Source organism: Cornus florida, unplaced genomic scaffold (assembly GCF_030987335.1).
Source record: "Cornus florida cultivar Cherokee Brave unplaced genomic scaffold, ASM3098733v1 CherokeeBrave_3.0.0_Hap2_Chr08, whole genome shotgun sequence".
Taxonomy (NCBI): Eukaryota; Viridiplantae; Streptophyta; class Magnoliopsida; order Cornales; family Cornaceae; genus Cornus; species Cornus florida.
The window spans coordinates 67,283,218-67,307,231 of record NW_026775578.1 but is presented as its reverse complement, the minus strand read 5'-3'; the positions used below and the strand labels follow the sequence as shown (position 1 = coordinate 67,307,231).

At 35.0% G+C, this 24,014-nt stretch overlaps 1 protein-coding gene across 1 annotated transcript; it reads left to right on the top strand.

Annotated features, from left to right (window-relative positions):
* The first annotated feature begins 16,283 nt into the window (after positions 1-16,283).
* Positions 16,284-19,747, top strand: LOC132271937 (CDGSH iron-sulfur domain-containing protein NEET). Its single transcript, XM_059773439.1, has 2 exons — positions 16,284-16,631; positions 19,405-19,747. Exons 1-2 carry the CDS (start codon positions 16,366-16,368, stop codon positions 19,505-19,507), a joined length of 369 nt encoding a protein of 122 aa, XP_059629422.1. The 5' UTR covers positions 16,284-16,365; the 3' UTR covers positions 19,508-19,747.
* The last annotated feature ends 4,267 nt before the right edge of the window (positions 19,748-24,014 follow it).

The following is a 24,014-nucleotide window of genomic DNA, read 5'->3' as shown; positions in this document are numbered from 1 at the left end:
TCTTTAAGATTCAGTAACCCCTTTCTTGTATACATTGAAATCTTCTCCCTTAGGATCCTCTTCGGACTCTTACTCTTCGCTTGTATCCTTTTTTAGAACAACTGAAGTCGTGTTGATCCTGATATGCGGGGACCTAACACATACGCCTAAATCCTTCCTTGGCTTATACTTTTAAAAATAACACCAACCGAAACTAAACCTTTGATTCTGAATTCTGCCTTCTGACAAAGAAATCGATAACGTACTCCTTTACTCTTTTGGGTCTTTATCGCATTTGCCTTGGACCCAAACCTCCTTCCTAGTGTCAACCCTTCTGTGACTATAGACTATAGTTGACATCAGCTCCTCCTAACGAACCATAGATAGAGTACTACGAATCCTAATTTGGCTCTAAGTTTTAAGAGACGCAAAGCGGAAGTCCTATAACGAAAGACACTCCTAAGGACACTTGAACCTGGAGAACTCTGATACCAACTGTGATACCCCCAGATCTCTGAATATGGGTTGGCCAAGCCCATATCCGAATACCTGAGGATATCAAAAACAATATGGTAATAATCGAACACAGAAGAATATAGATATGATAAATCGAAATAAAATTGCTGAAAGAAACTAAAATTATAATCCTTTAACAAACATCCTCAGAATAAATTTGTAAATACGAAATATTATGGTACATCCAAAACTTCCAATTTAAATACAACTCGGGAATCCATCCTAGTGGGCCCCTAGTAAAACTCCAAACTAAAAAGGAACACAATTGATACAAAATCCAAAACTAAACATGGAAAGTAATCCTACGTAGTCGGAGGAATGAGTGACTGTATCTGCTTAGTACGATCAAGCTCTAAGCCTGGACCTGACGAATACCTAAAAAATAAGAGTGGGTCAGGCCCACATGCAAGTTCTATCCTACTACAATCCATACAGAAACTCGATATGCAGATACATCCTAGATATCTCATTAATAGCTATTTAGTCCATACATATATATATATATCCACACTAAGGGACATTCGCTGGACCACAAAGGAGATCTCAACCTGAATAGAAGGCAACATGCAAAACACACCTAAGTGGGCATGAGTACCTAAGCCTAACAGGGTACACCTCAACCTATCATAGCCAGCTACGCATCCACTACATATACGCGCCCTAACCATCGATCATGAGACTCAAGCTCATATCATGGTACCATAATCATATATATATAAATCCTATCCTATCCATTCAGAAGAGATCCAGCTAGTCATTCAGCTTGTGCAGCTTCTTTGACTTACATCCAATATGTTGTTCAACTGTTTTAGTTGACAGGACATGAATCCATGTAGGATTTAACTATTTTAGTTAATCCATTCCATATGTATGAATAGGTAAGGATTAGTGTTTTGATCTAATTCCTTCCTCATATGCCACCATCCCATACCGGTGCATATAATGCATATGATCCGTAAATAATGCAACACTCATTTGAATTTCAAATGCATCCAGAAACAATCATAATAGAAACCAGATATATGCAAGATCCTATTATGTATCCAGTATATGATTATAGTTATATACCCACCGTTTAAATTGCTAGAGTAATGATAAACAATTTAAACTATCCATTTCCATATAATTGACAGAACATAAATTATAGCAGTTCAGCAATTAACATCCATAGCATGATATAATGATTATCAGAATTATAAACTAAGCACGTTATACTAGAATGCCAAACCAATACTTTCATACTAGTTCATTTAAATTACTAGAACAAAGACTAGCAATTAAATCCTCCTCAATCCTTGATGGCATGCAAATTAATATTTAAATCTCATGACGTCCCTTTAATCCTCACTTATAAATCATATGCATGATATAATGACACTTATGCATGATATAATGACACTTAGAAGTCAGGTTAGAGTTCATTATATGAAATCCTAATAGTATTTTCATATTAGTTCAGTTCGTTTGTTAAAATAAAACTAGCAATTAAAACCTGCACAATCCTTGACAACATGCCAATTAATATTTAAATTTCATGAAGTCCATTACCCTAGTATAAACCAACATTCATGGGTCTTAAATATGTTATATATATCATTTCAAAACCCCTCCATTTAATTTGCTAACATTACAATAAGCAACTTAAATTCTTCTGAGCCAATAACAGCATGCAAATTTAATTAAAAGTTCATACTGTTCAAGCCCTTAATTCAATGTGATTAACTAGGCATTAAATTGTCCTCTGGAGTTTTAGTATTTAGACATCACTTAAAACCCCCCAACAGCTCCTAACTGTATCTGGAATTTCAAAACCAACTTACAATAGCAAAACAACCCGCTGAAAATTAAAAAAATAATAATAAATAAAAATAAAAAATAAAAATCAGCATTGGAGCCGGCTCCAAACAAGTGTGGAACCACCTCCACCCATATGGAGCCGCCTCCAATAAGGTGTGGAGCTGGCTCCACTCCAATGGAGCCGCCTCCATTGAAGGGTGGAGCCGTCTCCACTCTTCCCAGCCTCCATTTTCTTCGTCTCCGGCTGTTGTTTGACCCTCCAATTACCCTTATTGAGGCTTCTAACCCTCTGTTCTAAGTTCCATATAATCCCAACAAATTATAAGAAGTATTTATGCATCAATTACATGAATCTAAACAAGTTTGCATTCAAAGAAACTCAAGAATTAAACCGCAAACATATAATAACTATCAACAGTTTTAATTCGATTAAAGTCCATTCAATTCAAGCATGTTAAATAGATTTATTTTAACATGAATTTAAACCCTAGAGACTACCTAGGCATGCACAAAACATAGGTAAGGGAAGGAGTTAGAATAGGAACTTGCCTTCAGTTTCAGTTTTGAAACCTTAAACCACCGTCTCTGAGTTTGCTGACAGATTCCCAACTATCGTCCAATGCCTCCATTGCTCTTGGTTCTAACCCATAACCAACCTCTTCCTTCCTCCTTGGTTCGACCTTTAATCGACGGCCGAAACCCTAACCGGTTCTCTCTCTTTTCCTCCTAAATCCTTCTCTGTTTCTCTCTGCCTCACAGTACGTGAATAGGGTTCTAAAACCCTTGGCAGAATCATAACTTATATATACGTAGGCTTCTATAAAACCTAATAATAATCCAACCTACTTAAGTCGGCTAACCCAATTACATTAAAAATAAAACCCTAACCTATAGTTATGCACATAAAACTAAAGACACGAAAATAAAACATTTAATCACAACAACATTTATAAGAATTTCTACGTAAGCATTTAATAAAAATAATTTATCAATTAATTCAATTAAATCACCAATTAAGCAATTAACAATTAAACAAATACTATGAAGCCAAATAAACACATAGCCACGTAACCAACTAGAAATGCAGAAGAACGAAAAATTAAATTCCAATTATATCCTTTTGAAAATTAGGGGTATTGCAGGATAATCCTTGTTTAATGAAATTAATCTCTAGAATACTACACTTTGCACATATTCACACTTGCATGAATTATGTGGGGTAAATACTAGAAATCTTGTTTTGTTTTGAGTTAAACTGAGATGAGCTGATGGATTTGATGATTTTGATAACCAAGGCATAAAAATTAATAATAATAGAATATTTGAAAAAAAAATATAGAAAAGATTGGTATATATGCAATAAAAGAATAAAAGAAAAAAAAAATCTTCACCAATGTGAAAAAAAAAAAGAAAAAAAGAAGAAGAAAGAAGTAGAAAAGAATCAAGTTCAGGTCTGTACTTAGATTGCTTGAGTGATTAAGTCCTTTGGGGTGTGTTTTGACACCTAATGCCCTAAGACCGTCTGATCTAGGAGTCATTGGCTGAAAGCTTGTTACATAAGGGGTTTAGGTTGCCTAGATTACTTGAATAATTAAGTCCTGAGGGGTGCTTTATCACTTAATGTCCTAAGATCACCTGGTCTGGGAGTCATTAGCTGAAAGTTCGTTACAAAGGTGATTTAGAAAGCTTAATAGACCTGAACATTGCACAGTATCCCTTTTGGAAAAAATGCATACCTTGAAAAAAAATAATAATATATGCCTTGGGAGTTAGAATTTGAAAATTTGCCTGTGAATTGAAGAACAACTACGAATGAATGCAAGTATGGATAGTAAGCCACACATTGAATTATAGAATCACTTTCAAAAAGTGTTTTGGAGATTAAGATTGTTGAATGAATGATAAAACTGATATATGGGGACCATGGCTGTTAAATTGAAACTAGAAGTTGAAAGTTTTCCTGATTACATGATTGGTTGTACTTGATATATTTGACTGATTAATGAATTGCAGGGATAATATGATTTGAAAACAGGCTTGAATGAGCTTACTATACACTTAAGTCACTGATTTGAGAAATTGTGGGTATCTTCATTGGAAACCCTCACGAGACTACAACTCGTCCAATAGGGGTAACCTAGGGGTTTAAAGGCTTGTTGCATAAGTTAAATGCAACCGTGATTCTCACGAGAGCGGCTTTTTAGTTCTATATTGTTAAGGGACTAGCAATATGTAAGTTTGGGGGTGCGATGAGCGCTGAATATTATATATTCAAGCCCCTAAATATATGTATGTTAAGGCCTAAAGTAGTACATCTATCTTGTTTTAGACAGATTTATGCTTAATGTGTGTTTGTAGGTACTTTCTTAGATAAATGGTTAAAATTAGGATTTTACGATGATATCGAAGCTTACAGAGTCGTTGTTGGTCATTCAGAGCAAGCTGAGAGCTTAAATGGTGAAGTTTGGAAGAATTCAGAATCCAAAGCTTGAGCTTAAGTCTTGAGGCTTGAGCCTTACAAGCCAAAGAAGAAAAGTCAACAAGGCATTAAAGCTCGAGCCTTGACCCTTAGGCTCGAAACTGATAGGATGCTCGAGCCTTGACCCTTAAGCTCGAGCACAAGGCATCAAAATTTGAAGAGTTGATGTCCAAACTCCCAGACCTCGTGCCTAACCCCAAGGATCTAGCACCATCCATTGAAGCTCGAGCCTTAAGTACCAAATGCTCGAGCCTGGTACCTAGTGCTCGAGTCCATGAAGCTTGGATCGAGCAATGTTACAAGATTTCAATCCCAAGAATATTTTAAGTGTTTAACAAAAAGATGCTTCGGAAAGTAATTGAAGAAATTTGGCTAAGTGTCAAAGTGAAGATCGAGCACCAATTCTTGAAGCTCAAGCATCAATCCAGAAAAGCTCGAGCCTTGTTCCTTAAGCTCGAGCCTGAACCTTAAAGTTCAAGCCTTTGTTCCTAAAGCTCGAGCCTTCCATGACATAGCAGATTTAAGTTACGAGAAAGTTCTCTTTTTTAAGCCGTATTTCATTCCAGATGGGTCAGAAGACCTAAAAGCCCACCAGATCCTTATTTTCTTCTATAAAAGAAGGCTTAAACCTTGATAGAAGAGGTCTAAAATTCCAAGTCTTTTTGGCCGTGTGATTCAGAAAGCTGACTGTGGTGGCTTTTAGGGTTTCCACAACCTTAGAGGGTGAAGATCCTGAGAAGAGAAGTGACGTCCGTGACGATGGAGACAACTCCAACACAGATGATATCTGACATTGTCATGAGTAGCTAATTCCTCTCTTAGGGTACTGATATAACCCAATCTAGTATTATGGTTTGATTATTTTTAACTCTGGGATTTTTTTAATATATGATGTTTTCTTGATTATATGACTATGAGCAATTGAGACAGCTCAATTGGTTTCATGCTTTAATAGATATCAAACTGTTATTACCTTGTCTTAGATATAATTGTTTGTTTTCTATTCTCAACCTATCTTATTGGACGGTATCTGGCGGAGCCCTGCCAGACATAAGAATAGAGGTCATATAATGGTGTTCTAATATTTTTTTTATAAAAGAATGTTTTCATAGTCTATGCTTAGGAAAGGTGGATTGTTTACAAAGTAGTTAAAGTAGTTAGAGTAGGTAGGTGGATAGTCCATGCCAACCACAAATAGATTATAGTTAATTAAATTTTGTAAAACATCTTTCTTTAAAACCCGGATTGGGTGAATGTTATTGAGTTCAATTCATTTAAAAACATAATTAGTTAAATTTCCAGAGTTGATACAATTGACCATAGTATGATGATTGTGGTGAAATCAAAGCCCTAAGATTTCTCTCTCTGATCATTTAATTTACTCTAGTTTAATATTTCCTTTTAAATTTAGTTCGTTTTAATCTTGACAACCACCAAATTTTCTAACCAGTTACCTGTAAACCAATAAAACTAAATTGAAGACTGAATATAAATCTCATCTCTCTGTGGGTTTGACACCTCTCTTTATAGCACTATCCTACACGGAATCGTACTATTGCGAGTGGTAAAATTAGACACATCATAAGCTTTTCCCTAATATCTCCATAATAATTCTTATTTCAGTCCTTGATGTCTTTCTTGACAAGTATCAATTTCTTCAACAAAACATGTATAGGATTATCTGTTATTTCAGTATCCCAAGCCTTTTGGACTATAAGTTGGACACCCCCTTGCAAACACCACACCTTCAACATCTTAAAAGGCTTGGACTTGTAGCAAATTCCTTTGAAATATGAATAGCCATTCCATAATGATCAAAACAAGTAGCTTTTGTGTATAAGACTTTAGTACCAGGCAAGATATCCCTCCACTTTTCATTTAAAACCTATCCAACTTCACATAAATTCTCCTAGTAGCAATTTTTCTATTACACCAAGACCATTCTCCATTAGTAGGATGCACCTCACTAAACCCAACCTTGTGTAAACAGTCATTGAAATCATTAAGAAGTCTATGTGGAACTTTTTTCCCACCCTTCTTGTCACTAAAAAATCAAATAGTATTCCAATCCCCCAAAGCCGTCCAAGGACCACAAACTAGGGTAGAATAAAGCACCAAAAATTCCTAAAGAGCTATCCTTTCTTTAGCTAAATTCAAAGCATAAACAGGAGTACAAAAGAATACTTCTCCAGTCTCTAAAACTATCACTCTAAGCAGCATACATTGCACCTGCACATCCATCACTTGAACATCAAACAAGAGGGGATTCCATCCCGCCGAAATCCTACCATACTCATGAGCATCATAATTATGAGTTCAATTCCAATTGTATTTCACTATTCTGGTGATAGAATCAAAAGCACATTTTTTCACCTTAGTTTCAACAAAACAGACAAACTAAGAAGCTTCTTTAGCTATCCATTTAGTAACCTCCCTCTGTCTTCTAGGCTTTTTCAAGCCCTTAACATTTTAAAAACCAATCATTTAGAAGTCCAGATTAGGGTAGGAACCCCTGCATAACTTCTAGTAACCCTATTCGAAGCTGACAATGCTCTATATCTAGATTTTTTTTACTAACAGTTCCCTCACTATCTTTAGGCATCTAAGGGGGAGTAAAATGAACTTGTTTCCCTCCCAGAAAATCTTCACCATTCAACAAAGGAGGCACTTTATTAGGAGCTTCAACAACCACATTCTCTGTTGTACCCAAGTCTGCTATTTCATTAGAAATACCTACAAGTAAACTGACAGTTACCACTTCCACATTAGTAACCTGCTCCACTACCTCAACAAAACCATAATCTAGTTCCAAATTTACACCTTGAGTCAAGTCTTCCTTAACATAGTCTTCAACCTCGGGGAACTTTTCCACAACCTCAACTAAATCTACTCCATGTGTCAAGTCATTTAAAATAAAAATGTGATCTTCAATTTCTAAAGTCTCTTCCACAACCACATTCTCAAGTAATGTAAAGGAATTATGAGTAACAACTTGTGGACTCTTAATCGGCTTCACAGACATTTTTGCAGACACCTGGTGCACCACCTCAGCCTCCACCATTTTACCTTTTTTCTTCACGATCCATTTATCAACCATCTGCTTTTTTGGCTTCTGTAATACTCTTTGAGGACATCTATCTATAGCGTGATCCACCCGTTTACACAGAGAACAAACACTAGGCTTTCATTCATACTCAACATGAACTTTACAGTCTTCCCCATGGAAATCGACCACCATGTCTTTTGGCAAATCTTTATGCACAACAACCTCTACCATAACACGCACAAATTGGCCTTTATCTCGATGTAGAGCTGGATTATCCATGTAAATTGGCTTCGAGAAAAGAGAGCAAACCTTTGAAAGGGAAGTTGAATTACGGCAATGAACCGGAAGTTCATGGACGCGAATCCATATTGGCAAAGTATCAAAATCTTTCCTCTGTAAGATAATATTTTTACTCCACTTTTTGATGATGATTACTCGTCCTTCAAAGGTATGGATACAGCCTTTTAAACATCAACTGAATGTTGAAAACATACCATGAAAAATCTATTTTTCAGATAAACCAGTGTCACATCCTTGGACCAATGCTTCTCAATGAAGGCTTTGAAAATGGGATAATAAGGTTGTTTACCCATCACATAACCCACAACTGAATCTTTCCAGTAAAATATTTCATCCACGATATCTTCTTCCATGATAAAAACCTTCGAACCTTCACCCGGAGGAACATACTTCAGATTAATAAAAGAGGTAGCTTCACTTCCTTCCAAACAACTTCGCCATGAAAGACGAGGGGGTATTGGTAAAAAAGTTTATCATTCAGTAGAAATTACCTGTGGAGGGGAGGAGGTGGAGGCCCCCTCCATCATGATCCAACCCTACCAACACCAATCGCATGCAAACCCTAAACCTAGTTTGTGCAGAATAGAGAAAAAAAAGGGTAGTTTAGGGAAAAAAAAAAAAAAAAGGTAATTGATTTTTTTTTTTTTCCCTTCCATTTTGTTTTTTCTTTTTTTCCTTTTCTTTTATTTTGTCATTTTATTCTCTTAGGTACAGTTCAATGGTACTTACTCCCTGTAGACACCCCATTTATGCCCTCACCCTTTCATAAACCTTGAGAAAGAATGGCGTTTATCTCCCGAGATCAGTTCACCGGTAGGCCCACTTACGGTAGAAAACAAAAAATTGAGAAACGGACCATCAGATCGGATATAGGACTTCACCATCACACTTAGAACATCACATAACTATAGGAAATGGTGTTATTTGTCGCTCAATACCTAAATTGCACAAAGATGTGATAAAATGTGGCCAAGTTTAAATTTATAGAATGCCACTACCACTACTAACTATTAATGTTGCTAGAGTAAGTAGGGATCATCCTAAGGGAAAGGAAGCATGCTTTGGAATCAATTGTTGGATTAGTAGGTTGAATGATTAAAAGATGGTTTGTTGGTTGAATTAAACTACAATTTAAAGTAAACAAATGCAATGTAAAATAACTAAAACAAATGAGGTGTAGAGAATATAAGAGAAGAGTCTTGGGTTATAGAGTTCACCACTAAGCATAACTTTCCTAGACATTCAATATTTGATGGATTAGGGGGATTATATATTGTAAATGAAAGTGTATGCCATTAATTGAATTGTCAAACATGGATGGCTAAGTAAGCATACATTGTCTAGTCAATCTAGTGAGTAGCACAACATATCAAATTAAACCATTAATCCTTCCATCAGTCCATAACTAATGCACACTCATTAAATTAGAGAAATATACTACTTGCATTCATAAGCATGGAACATCAAATAACAAGCATGGATTGTCCACCTATCTAAGAAAATAAGGCAATTACACTACAACTAAGCTAGTGACATGAAAATTAAACTAAGTAAACTAAAGAAGTAGCACAATCCATCAAGAAATAAGTATGAACCATCAAATAAATTACAAGAGTAATCTATTTAAGCACCATACCTTGACCATCACTAGATTCATAATATCAATACACATAAACATGCATCAATGTCATAAAACCTAGAGATAAACACATGAACATTCATTCTAGCATACATAGACATATGGATAGAATTAAATGATCAATTGGAAGTATTAAACTACACAAATCATTGTAGAAACAAGAGACATGCATCAATGTCATAAAACCTAGAGATAAACACATGAACATTCATTCTAGCATACATAGACATATAGATAGAATTAAATGATCAATTGGAAGTATTAAACTACACAAATCATTATAGGAACAAGATATATATATGTATATATATATATATATAGGATGTCAAGACAAGAATTACAACACAAATCTCCATTAATTACAAATCATCAAAGTCTAGGAGGCATGCTTAGGGCTATCTCTAGCCCCAAGAGAATGGTTTAGCCACTCATTGATGTAGTCATCCAACACTTAAAGGTTATCTCCATGGTAGAAATCATCCTCCCCTTCTTGATAGAAACCCTAGATGAGTGGAAGAACTTTTCCAAAATGTGTATGTATCTCTCTAATCTCAAGCCTCTCTCTAAACTTAATCCAACCTATGATGTATATGTCTCCAAAAATAGCCAAAATCCTTATATAGGTAGCTCAAATGTCACACCCAATGGTCAGACCTCGTGCATTAGGACCTCTAAATGATTGCACCATGAGCACACCTTTAAGTTGGCTGGAATTATGTTTTTCACGCATTTAAGGCAATTCGATCTATCATAAGGTTGCTTGGATCGATCGAACTATGGTGGTGCCTTTTTGGATAAGACAAAGCTGAGATATTTTTAGGATATTTTTAGGAAAAGGATAAAAGTAGTAAGTAATGATAAGATCAAAAATATTCTATTGGTCAAAGGAAAGGTTAGATCGATCGTAAGGGAAATTTTCCTGAAGATAAGGACAAAAGGCTCGATCCATCATGGCATGGTTGGATCGATCATAGTGTGATTGATTAGAGCTTGGTTCGATTGATCTGAGAAGGCCTCTTTCACCACTTTGCTTCCACTTTGCTCCTTTCTTCCACTAAGCTTGAGATTGCTTCTTTTAATGCTTTAATTTAGCTGAATTAACTTATTTTGGGGATAAGTGTCTGAAAAGAAAAATAATATGAAATTAGACTAAAGCGGGAAAATAAGATAGATAAAGGTCTTAGAACACTCAAGCTTAAGGGGTTTAAATGTGCACTTTTCAGCGTTTATCAAGAATCATTTTAACGTACCATATCACAGACTTTTCGGGCACCCGATCAATAATTCCCTTAAAAGGGTAAAATTGGGATTCATCCAGTTGTCAAAATGACAAAAGGATTTCACCATTGAATCCAGAACACCCAAAAACCCTAGGGTACACCTCTCCCCGAGATCTATATCCTTCTCCATCACTCAATTTGACCAAACCCTTCAGCGGGGATCGAATGGTCAATCCCGAGTTTGAATTTTCATACCGATGATCAAACTCACTCATAGACCTCGCCATTGTGCTTAGAAGGTCCAAAACCCCTAAAAATCACTATAATATTGCCTACCTTCAAGTTCAAACCCATATTTGACCAAATCTAAACTTTAAGGTTTGACTTTTCCAACGAAGAGTCAAATGGATAAACAGACTTTGCCATTGTGTTCAGAAGGTCCAAAAACCTTAGAAATCATTATAATATTGGCTACTTTTCAGTCCGGGGCCCCTTTAACCTAATTTAGACTCCCAATGGCAAATTAATTAACGCACCATTGTGTAGAGAATTTTCAACCCTCACAATAGGATAAAACATGCCATATCAGATGTGTGATGTCAGCGTGAGGTCAAATATCCCAAAAAATTATCATAAATGCAAGAATGGCATGAAAATGTAAATTCAAGAAGTTCAAGGGCAAAACGAGGATTTTGCAGGGCTAAAAGTGGAAAAGGAGGAGAAAGGCAATCACCTTTTAAAGGGCGACACTATATTCACTCAAAATAATATTTTGATATGCCTCCTGGTCGATTGGTAGGGAAACTAAACTCAAAGAGTGTATCGATCAGTTTTTATCATCATGATCGTCTTACAGTCAAACTTACCCACAACGCCTAAGAGAGTCGTTCTTGTAAATAGGTTTTAGAGAGAGAATATGTACACAAATTACACAGAAAAATAAATTGTGATTGTTTTAACGGTATATGAGTAATTTTTAAGTCAAAAGTAAGGGTGAAAATGTCTTTGTAATTATAGTAAGGGCAAATGTGACATTTCATGCTAAAAAATAGTTGACAATATGAAAAATTGTTATTGACTGGCATTGACCGTCACTAAAGGGACAAAGTGTTACGTAGTATAAGTAGAGCTGCAAGTTGGGCAGTCCCAACCCAACCTCAACCCAAATCGGGTTGGGTTGGGCCAGCCTGAATTGTACCCAATATAGATTATGGTCAAATCCCAGCCCGAATATTTTTAGGCAGATCAGGTCGGGTTGACGGGTTGAGTTTTTTTTTTTTTTTTTTAATTTTTTTTTTGGAAATTTATATATATATATATATATATATATATTATATTTGATTATATTATTATTAAAAAATAAAATATTTTTAGGGCAAATCATTTCAGCCTCCCCAATCGCCTCCATCTCTGGTCTCTTTCTCAACTCTCTCTTTCTGCAACTGCAAACTACAAAATCTACAAGAATCAGAAGTTCAAAACCCATATATTTTAGTTTATCTATCTGTCTGCAAGAATCAAAAGTTCAAAACCTATTACCTATATCAAAACCCATATCAGCATATCATTTCAGATTGTTCAAAAAATCAAAACCCATATCTTTCAATCTCCATCGCCCGTTGTTCCAGTTCGGGTTCACCATTCACAAGCTTCAGCTGTTGTTCTCCAACTCTTAAGCTTGCCCCCCTTTCTCTCTGCAACTGCTAACTTGTATGTATGGGTTTTGTTTTAATTTTTGGAGGTGACGACGGCGGCGGCAACAACAGAGGCAAAGGTAGAGGGACGACGGTGACGGCAGCAGTAGCAGCAACAACAGAGTGGCAGTGGCGGCGGCGGAGGTGAGGCAATAGAGAGAGAAAGAGAAAGAAGGGAGAGGAGAGAGAAAGGAGAAAAAAAAAAGTTTATTATTATTTTTGATTATTATTTTGGGTTTTGGGTTGGGTTCGGGTTAAGCCGGAGTCCAACCTGAACACGTATGGGTTTTGACAAAACTCAACCCAAACATGAGCCCGGTTTGTGAATTTTAAACCCAAACTTTAAAATTTCTAGGTTGGGGTTGGGGTTGGGGTTGGGCTGGGTTAACCGCCCAAGTTGCAATCCTAAGTATAAGAGCAACTCCATCAGTGGCTTTTTTGGCGAAAGTGGCCCAATTTTTGAAGATGCAATGCTCCAATGCTATATAGGAAAAGTGGGCCCCATAAAGAGGCTCGTGATCCAAGTCGCCAGAAACCAAGATTGGGTTGGCGATTCGCCATGCCCGCATCAGTTTTCTTTTTTCTTTTTTAAAAATTCTGGCCCAAACAATGTTTTAGGCCCGAACACTGTTTGGTAGGGCATGTTTGGCTAAAAAAAAAAAGAGGAAAAAAATCAGTTTTTTGGCTGATTTTGGTCTCTCTCTTTTTTTTTTTTCTTAAAATAATTGAACCAAAGAGCCGTTAAGGCATTGTTTGGCTAACCCAAACAGTGCCTTAAAGGTTTTTTTGGGCAAAAAAAAAAAAAAAAAAAAAAATGAAAGATAGAAGTGCTTTTTTAAAAAAAATTTGCTTTTTAAAATATTCCTATTGATAAATAGCCGTTAAGGCACTGTTTGGCTAACCCAAATAGTGCCTTAATGGCTATATTGGCTCAAAAACCTATTTTATGAATTTTTTTTTTTGAAAAAATTCATTATATATATATATATATATTTATTTAAAAAAAAAAAAAACTTTTCATTTTTCCTCTATAAATACATCAACCCCTACTATAATTCACCTCTTATCCAACCTATCTTCTCTAGTTTTCAACCTACAATTACAACCATTAAGTCATTTTCTCAATCTTTTAGTTATATTTTTTACTCAAGTTCAATTCCATGGATCCTCCACCACCATATTACAACTACAACTCCTAATTCAACCAATCAAATGATAATTTTGATCCCTTCTTATTTGTTGTAGAAGAATCTCAATTTGTTGGAGATGAATCTCAATTTTCGTCTCATCAACCTTCTCAAGTTTCTAACATTCCTACTGAAGTGCCACAATCCAGTAACTCCCAACCTCCCAAAAAGCAAAGGGCTATTCGGCCTCCTAATTGGTCCACAGTTGAAGATGAGGCTTTATGTTATGCGTGGATGACCATTAGCACTGATGCCGTTGTACGCACAAATTTTGTAAGTCTGCAATAGAAACAAAATAGGGAGCAAATAATATAATTTTATTAATTTGAGAAATTGAGGTACAATCCTCTATAATATTCTTTACAAAAAGAAAGAACTGATCCTCTGATTAAATCTCCTTTTTCTGTTAGTTAGTTGGATCCAAGGGCTGCACAGGCTTGATCTTGAATTACCGTGGAATTTAACGAAGAACGGCACTATTTGATGTGTTTGGTGTTCTTCACTTTTGGGTTTTGATGTTGGGATGAGAGTTTCTATATTTCTCTCTGGAATTCTAGATTTTTGAATTCTGACTTTGTGTGTCCTTCTCCTTTCCTCCAGGCCTCTATTTATAAGCTTCTTGGATCCATAGGATGATGACATGTGTCCTCTCTGATAAGGAAAATATCATAACTGGGCTGGGCCGGATATATTATGATAATTATTCTTAAAAATAATTATTCCAAATATATTTTATTAGGAATAATTATTCTTTTTATTTAACCATCTGGACTGGGCTTAATTAAATAATTTAAGTGGACCAAACTTGGGCCAATTAAATAACTTAATTAAATATTAGGCCCATATTTAATGGGTTTATTTGTCCAAATCAAAGTCCACTAAAATTTTAGTGTCTACAGCGATCATCAGTTCAGACCAACAAAAGGCAACGTTATGGATCCGAATTCAAGAAAGTTTTGAGCAACACGTTAGTGGTGCTGGTACACCTAAAAAAAATCATATCGCCTGCTTGAATCGTTGGTCCATTATGCAACAAATAATTACTAAATTTTCTGGATGCATGGCCCAGATAGAAAGGAATTACCCATGGGCAAGACAATGAGTACAAGGTAAGCTATTTATTATATTAAATTTAATTGGTAGATATTTTAAATATTTGTCTTCTAATAATTATTGATTTTTATTTTTTTAGATGATAGGAGCCAAAGAGTTGTTTGCTTGTCAAAATAACACCAAATTTAAGTTTGAAAGTTGTTCGAACATTTTGAAGAGCAATAATAAGTGGCATTTACATTGTCAAAAAGAATTGACATAAAAAAAAAAAAAAAAGAAAAAGAAAAAAGAAAAAAAGAAAAAGAAAAAAGAAAAATACAACTGAAGAAAAGGAGTGGAATCCACATTAATGATAGTGAGCCTATTGGTTACTCAAACCCATCTACTCCATCAAGTAATGCAGCAACGACACCAAGTTCGGTTGAAGGATCGGCACACATAGGCAAAAATGATCTGATGGATGTTGAAGAATATCAACGACCAGAAGGACGAAAAGTAGCGATGCAGAGGCGAAATAAGGATAAAAGACAATCTGAAAGTTAGAATGATTTTATTAGCAAATTCGATCATGCAACAGCCCTTTATCAAAGACAATCTGAAACTCTTAAGGCCGCTCAAATAGCACGCAAGACATGCAAAGCAGATAAAGAAAAAACTAGACAACTCGAGTTTCAAAGCAAACTAAGAGAGATTGAAAACAAACAAAGAGTTGAAGAGATGTTAATCATACAAAAAGATCCAGAATCGATGCCAATACAAGTCAGGAAAACATGGCTGATTGAACGCTAAAATGAAATATTAACATCTATACGCGCACGCGGCAACTCAAGCTTTCCATAAGATTATCTCAAGCATTTCATATGAATGTTCTGTTTTTTCTAATTGTTATGTTTTTAATTCATATCGTATTGTATTGTTTTTTATTTTTATTGTATTATTTAAATTTATATCGTATCGTATTATTTTTAATAATAAATATTGTATTGTTTAAATTTTTTTATTTATGATATAGACGTTTTAAAAATATAACTGTTAGGAAAAAGTTAAAAAATAAAATTGATTAAAAATTTAAAAAATATAAAAATATTAATATTTTTTGAGAGTAAAAATGTACCATTGGAGTACATTTAATAGTTAAAATTTAAAAATTCTAAAATATTGACGTAGCTATGAAAAAAATATTGACGTAGTTATAAAAAAAATGCTAATATAATAAATTTGGAGAGTCTGAATTTGGAGTGTCTATCTAAGGGAGCTAATTTTGAGGGGAGGTTGGTGTAATCACTGAATCGTTGGGGGTACTTCCATCTATGACTACAAGATAACGTGGGCCATTCGAGAGTTCACCACATCACAAGGGTCGTGTGTTGTCCATAGGTTCACCACCCACTCTTCCTGTACATTTCACCAAACAAATCTCCACTTTTGAAACATTTTAGAGAGAGAAAGTTATCAATGGTGTCGGTGGTGAGCATTGTGGGTACTGGGTTCGCATACGGCAGATCATCGCCGGAGGGATTGAAGATAAGCATCGGAGGAAGATTTGGGACCCACTTGAATCACTCTGCTTCTTCTGTTGCTGTTGCTGTTGCTGTGAGACCGAGGCTATTGGTGGTGGTGAGAGCAGAGGCTATAAATCCAGAGATAAGGAAGACTGAAGACAAGGTCGTTGACTCTGTCGTCGTCACCGAGCTCGCTAAGCCCCTCACAGCTTATTGCAGGTTATCTTCTAAACCCTTTACTTGGAACTCTCTTACCCATCATTCTCTCTCTCTCTCTCTCTCTCTCTCTCTCTCTCTCTCTATATATATATATATATATAATTGTGTGTGGGGTGATGATTTATAAAATTGAAAATTGAACACCCAAAAATTTTACTTGTGAATTAGTAGTCCTGAATATCATCAGTAGCTGAAATCGGGGAACTGAAAATTTAATGATGAATTTGTAGAGCTGGATTGAATTTGAGATTCAGTGGAATTTTCTTTCCAAGTGATAACTAGTTTTGCATTATCAAGTACACTTATTAGAATAGTTATACATAAAAATTAGTTCAAGTACTTAAATGGGTTATCAAAAAGCAGCTTTGTCCATCATCTGTGTTAGACACGAGTTTGGATTCACAATTGACAACCTTGTAATTGCTGATAAAAGTTTGGAACCTCTTTTGGGTGATTATTGGGATCCTCTTTTGGTTGAATATTGGTTTGCCATTTTCTAAAAGAAAAATCAATCTGAATTTTTTAAAATATATATAGATATATTTTTTGACTTGGTAAAATTCAACAAATACGTTAACCAAAATTTCCTATTCATGGATCTTAATCCTCCTTCATGCTCACTTGCCTTCTGTAATAAACTTCTAAGAATCAAACCTGATTGATCTGTGAAAATAGGCCACATTTCTGCTACATATATACACATATATATAGACATGCCTGCAACCTCACCTGCCCTCTATACCACCTGAATAGTGGCCTCGGGTCAGTTTCAGGTCCATTGAGTACAAATGACTAGATAAGTGGGGTTATTGCCTAATCGTTTCTTCGGTAGGAAGGAAGGAAGGAAGAGGGGTGGACGGAAGATAGGAATGAAGGAACAACCTTTCTTCGTTTGTTAGAGAGGAGACAAGGAGAGAAAGAATAATAAGATAGATGAGCCATCCTTCCTCCTTCACAAATTTTCATCCCTTCAAATATGGACGGAACAGAGGAGGGAAGACCAGTAGGGCTATTATAAAAGTTTTAAATTACAATACTGTTCTTCATAAATTACAATACTATAGATAGTGTGTGAGGCTCAGTGGGCGAGAGCAGGCTTGTGAGAGGCAAGGCTCTAGTGCGTGCTACATGTGCTCACAATTCTCGCACCGTGTGGGTGTGGAAAATGCAAGTGCTATATGTAGATTTAACACCCTTTTATGACAAACCGCGTTTTAAAGCGGTGATGGCCGTGAACTTATCAGAATTCTGGAATTAAGCGTGTTTAACCTGGAGTAGTACCAGGATGGGTGATCCCCTGGGAAGTCTCTAGTGTGGGAGAGCCAAAAGCAGACAATATTGTGTCTGGACAGGGTGAGGGTCGTTACAAATGGTATCAGAGCTTGATCCAGCTAGATGGTGCGAGCTACGTGTGCTCACAATTCCCACATCGCTTGGGTGTGGAAAAGGCAAGTGCTATATGTAGATTCAACGCCCTTCTATAACACAACTTGGAGTAGTACCAGGATGGGTGACCCCTGAGAAGTTTCTGGTCTGGGCAGGGTGAGGGTCGTTACATAGTGATTGGTATAATGGTAAAAGCAATTTAAAACTCTATTTCCTTCTTTCCTAACGAACACAGTATGTTGGAGCCATAAGCGGACAATATTGTGTCAGACATAATAATTGGTATAGTGGTGATGAACACAGTAAATTGTCAGTTTTTTCTCTTCTCTTCCATTCAACCGAACAAAAAAAGGGAAGGACGTCATTTGTTCTTTAAGGATGTCTCATCCATCCCTTCTGCTCTCCCACCCATTCAGTATTTTTCCTTCCTACCGAACGAAGCATAAATGGTAGTTCAACTTGAAGATTCTGACATATTACTTCACACTAATTTTATCATATCTTCTTGTATGAGACACAAATCGGAATGGTTTGAAGAAGTAATCCTAAGAAAGATGGTTAATTTACAACAAATTAAGTTGTCAACCCTATTTTTATTTGAAGATTTGACATTTCACTGTATGCAAATTCGATCACATATGCATGACAGGTAGCTAATCAAAATTCTGTGGAAAAGTAACATTAAGAAAGGTGGTTAATGATTCAGACACATGCAACAACCTGATTTATTTTTTGTGTATTTGATACATTTAATTGGAACAATAAATGGTGGATGAGATTATTTTTCCTCTTTTTTTATATCATGAAAAGCCCAAGGAACTGTATACTTAGAACTGAATAAACTTAAGTCCTTCCAATTCAGATACTGGTTCTCTTTCTTTCTTCTTTGTTTTTCAATTCCAATACTACTTCAGTGCATTTGATATCAAAATATTTCTGTTTCAGGCTTATGTATGATGGCGGTTGATTTTTCATTATTTTGTTACAAGGGCCCATAACTTGAAAAGAACTTTTCTTCCGCTTAATTTATCTTCAAAATATTATTTGTTTTTCTATTAACACCTTAATTTCTAGTCCCTATTTTTAATGAACATCTGTTGAATCATAAAGGTTGACCACATTGCCCTGATGCCATTGCACCATCACCACCACTGTCAATGATCAGCCAACTCACCACGTTGACATTATCGAACTACAAGGACAATAAGATATCTCAATGAATGGGAAGCAGAGCTTCACTAAATAGGATTTGGTGTATCCTTACTAGCTACAATGTATCTACATTATGTGTTTCAAGTTCTTTATAGGGGTAAATTTTATTGTGGTTGTGCAAGACTCCACTTTTTGATATTTCAATAATGTAGGCTATGTGGTTTTGTTGGTGCAGGTGTTGGAGGTCTAAGACTTTTCCTCTATGCGATGGAAGCCATGTGAAGCACAATAAAGCTACTGGGGATAATGTTGGACCTTTGCTCTTGAAGAAGCAGTAACACCAAAGGGTATTAAGTGTAGTGTTGGACCTTCGCTCTTGAAAGGGTTGTCTTGCGAATAATGTCCGTTTAGCAATGTTCTTATTACTTCCAATAATTTATTTGAGATCTCTAGCTTCCGATTCCTAATTAAAGTTGTTTTTTTGCCTTTCACTTAGACATGAAGGTCAAAAGCAAATTTTGCTGGGTTATTGGAATAAATCTTGTCCAAACCCAATTAATTTTATTCGTGTTCTGTTAGGCTTGGATTTCTTAAGGCGCTCACGTCATGGGATTTGTTGATTATATAAGAAGTCTTACTATATATGGAGCTTATAAAATCATAGGATATGACAAGCATTTTGGACAGATGGTGACCAAGGAAAGCTTAGCAAAAAAATATTTACTAACAAGATTTTTACAATAATGTTTTTTTTAGGAATGTAATACAAAAGATCTACAATCAATATAAAGTGCCAGACTCTAGCCAAAACAAGAAGAAGAATACGCACAAGGATTTAAAGATGAACTATTATCTTGAATGTGAACCCTCTCTTTGTAGAACAAAGGAGGCCATCTCCATCAGTCTGAGTGGGTCTCATTTTGGGTTATTAAGCATCAGTCAAAAGTGGATAGTGTAATTTAGTGCTCCTGCCAAGGACTTGATTTTCAATGTGTTGCATTGTTACCATTGTATCATTTTTTATTTTTTTATTTATTTATTATTATTATTATTTATTTATTTATAAAAAGTTCAAGAATGATGACAAGTTAACAAGAATCAATGAGGCAGATTTGGGTACACGACCAAAATTTTCAAATATTTTTCACACTTTATTTCTGGGTAAATATTACTTATTCATTTATTGTCCTACTGTTTTATATTGAAGTACAAATAAAATATATTGTGTCTACTATGCTAGGTGTGCCAGTCATTGTGTTTATATTATCCATGTTTATTAGAGGTTGAATAGTTTTCATATATCGCATGTTAAACGTTATTAAGTTCTTTGTGTGTTTCAAAAAGAATTGATGTGTATCTTGTGATAATGTGTCAAGTATGCTAGACTTGTTGGTCAAATTGTCTATATTATCCATGTTTATAAGAGGTTGAATAGTTTTCATAGATTGCATGTTAACTGATATTAAATTCAATGGATGTGTATCAGTATCCACAAGAAAGCCATTTTTTTTTCTTCGTTAAATCATAAGGAAGCGAGTTGCTGCCTCCTCATTCCTTTCTTTTTCCAAATTAAAACCAAGGTTCTTGAAAATGTCCAAATAACTATGACTTATCCCCAAAAAAAAAAAAAAAAAAAAAAAAAAAAAAAAATCTCCAAATAACTATGGTGTTGAAAATTTCCAAATAATTTTTTGCATTCGTATGAAAAAGATTTCACCTTAGAAAAATTGTGAGTGATGAAAAGTGTCTACTTCCTGTTAGTGTGAAGCAAGTGTATATTCATGACAATGAAAAAATGTGTTGAACTTAAGAAGGGAGTGCCATGTATCGAGAATCATATACAATTCTACTCATCTTCAGAAAGCTCTCCCCTTTCTATCTTGTATTATTACTTACTTCCTTTGTACCAAAATAGTTGAATACTTTGGGAATCGGTACGGAGTATTACATTCTAAAAAAGTGACTCAAGAAAGACCATTCAACATTCGGCCTTCTAGAAACGCTCATTTCAAACCATTTCCTTTCCTTCACAAAGTAGAATTTTTCCATTGAACTGCATGTACCCGTCTTGTATATAATTTAGGGGTCTATATTAATTTGGCTAAAAAAAGGCATGAATCCTCTGATCATGATGTAATCTCTTTGCCGATCAACTGATCAAGTATGGGCGTCTCCCTACTCTTTGGTAATGGCGAGAAACATTTTAATTTTTAGCATTACTTTTTTAGGAGCTGAAGAGCTTTCCTAGTTCCTTAAGTTTTTTTCTTTTGGTCTTTTTCCTCTCTGAGTGTCATGGTAGACTGTGCAATAAAATCTATGTGCTTGTAAGGTTCTTTGTATCTTTACTACCATTCACGATCAATGAGCTAAATTTTTCTCGAAAGATAAGTGCTAAAATTCTATTTTAATCTGAGAATCCAAATGTAATAATTTTTCTGCACCCATCTTGTCTATATTTGAGAGAAAGTTTAAGAAAAATGATATTTAGTCTGACATATTGGATATATTTATAGAAGTTTAGTGTCCATGTTGTAGCTGTGTGCTGATAGGTTAACTATTCATTTCAAGATGTTCCTTATCCCTGGTGAAAATGTTTGAAACATAGCTTCTGGTGTCAATGCCACCAACATAAATTGTGAGGAGCAATATTTCTTAGTCACTTATAAAGAAATTAGTTTGATATGCACATGCTTTTTGGTGCTGGAGTTCTGTTATGTGCACATGTTGTAGCTTTTCCAATGTGGCCGTGTGTTGGTTGCTTGGTTTGAAGGTGTGTTGTTTTGTTCACCAAATGAATATTCTCTAAGCTCTTCACCTGTTTTAACATATACATGTGGTATATACGCTAGGGGTGCAAACTTGGGTTGGGCAACCCGAACCAAATCTGGTTTTTTGTGGGCTTGGACAATCATTTTTATAATTAGGGTTGGGCTTGGATTGAAAAATTTTAACTTGAACTTAATTAGGGTTGGGCTTGGATTGAAAAATCTCAACTTGAACTTAATTAGGATTGGGCTTGGGTTGAGGTACTAACAACTCGAACCCGACTTCTAATATCATTTATATATATATATATATATATATATATATATATATATAATATTCAAATTATGAACACCTTTTTTTTTTTTAACTTCATTTTGTAAAATCTTAATTTATTATATGTTAACACTTTAGATAATTAATTTTCTAATAATTTGTTTCTAATTTATTGAAAATTTGCAATAAATTTTTAAAACTTTTTGTGTTTATGAGTAATTTAATCTTAAAGTAACTCAAAAGTCGCATAAATTTTCAGCATGGAGATTGGTGATATAGGTAACCAGAATTAACTTGACTCTCCAACCTAAAATCTCAGCCCGAATTGCAAACTTGAGTTTAAAAATAGAAAGATGGGTTAGTTTCGGGTTGAGTAGTTAGGGTTGAAGGTCGGGTTGTGGTTGAACTTTGCTTATGTCGGGTTCAACTCGAATTGTACCTCCAACCCGCCCAACTCGCCCGAAATGCAGCCCTAACATAAGCCTTCCCTTCAATGTTAATCTCTTCTTCTCAAGTAATTTAAAATTAGAACATTAGTTATAATTGGTTCCCTGATTAAGAAATCCACATACAATTAACTAAGAACTTGTAATTTAAAAAAAAAAAAAGCATAATTCAAAAGATTTTCCAGTTTCCTCCAGCTCTAACACTAATTAACAAGCTTCTTAGAATCCCACCATTTCCCCGCTTTAAAATTTAAAAATTGCACAATGTTTTTCTTCTTTGACTCGGTGCAAGTGTTGCACTTACTTGGGAAGGGTAACAACTTTAGTTATCATTTTCTCTTCATGATGGACAAAATTGTGGAAGTGATCTCTCAACTAATTAATTTTTTCCCCGTCTGGAGTAAAAAGTCCATAAATCATGTTCTTTTGATTTGATTCCATTATTAAAAAAAGAAAAAGAAAAAATACTTTGGGACATAATAAGTATGAATGCAAGATTGATCTTCAATACATAATTAACCTCAAATTCACAATAAAATCCAACGGGTCAATAATAGGTTTTCAAAATTTCAATGATCAGTTGAATCAATGTTTATCAACTCTATAGGTTCTGTGAACCTCAATGAGATTTTGGAACTCAAAACTTATTCTAACTAATTATCATCATCTTCCTTGTCTTGATCCTATTATGAATAGGAGCAGCCACATGAATTCTCTTTTCCCATTCTTCGTTATTACTCCTCTAATATTTAAAATCATCTCTATTGATTTCATCTCATGTTAATTTTGGGTTCTTTTTTATTACAAGTAATCTGTCCTCTAATATTTAACTTTTAAAAATCATCTCTAATGATTTCATCCCCATGTTAATTATGGGCGCCTTCTCTGCCTCCTACCCTCTATGTAAATTAAGCTTCTTCTTCTCACCAATGTATCTATGGGTTTTCTGTGTATATGTTCATACCATCTAAGTCTACTCTCTAATCTTATCACTAATAGTTGTCACACCAAATTTCAACTTCATATTTTTGGTTTGTAACCCAATCTCTTCCTGTCACTCCTGTCATCCATCTTAGCATCCTCATTTCTGCTACACGAATTCTTTGTTTTTGCTTCTTTTATAGTTGGCCAAATAACTGTTTGTTAACTCCAAAAACTTCCAAAAACTTCTAAATAACTAGATGTAGCAATAAACCTTGAAAGAACAAAATATGACGTCTCATATTATTTTGGTATTATGAATTCTTTCATCAAATTCCTACCCTCAGTGATATTTTTCTAGTACTTTAAGTTGGTTTAGTTTACTATTTATTCTCCTTAAGCTACAAAACTCAAAAAATTTTCACTTTAATAGTTAATA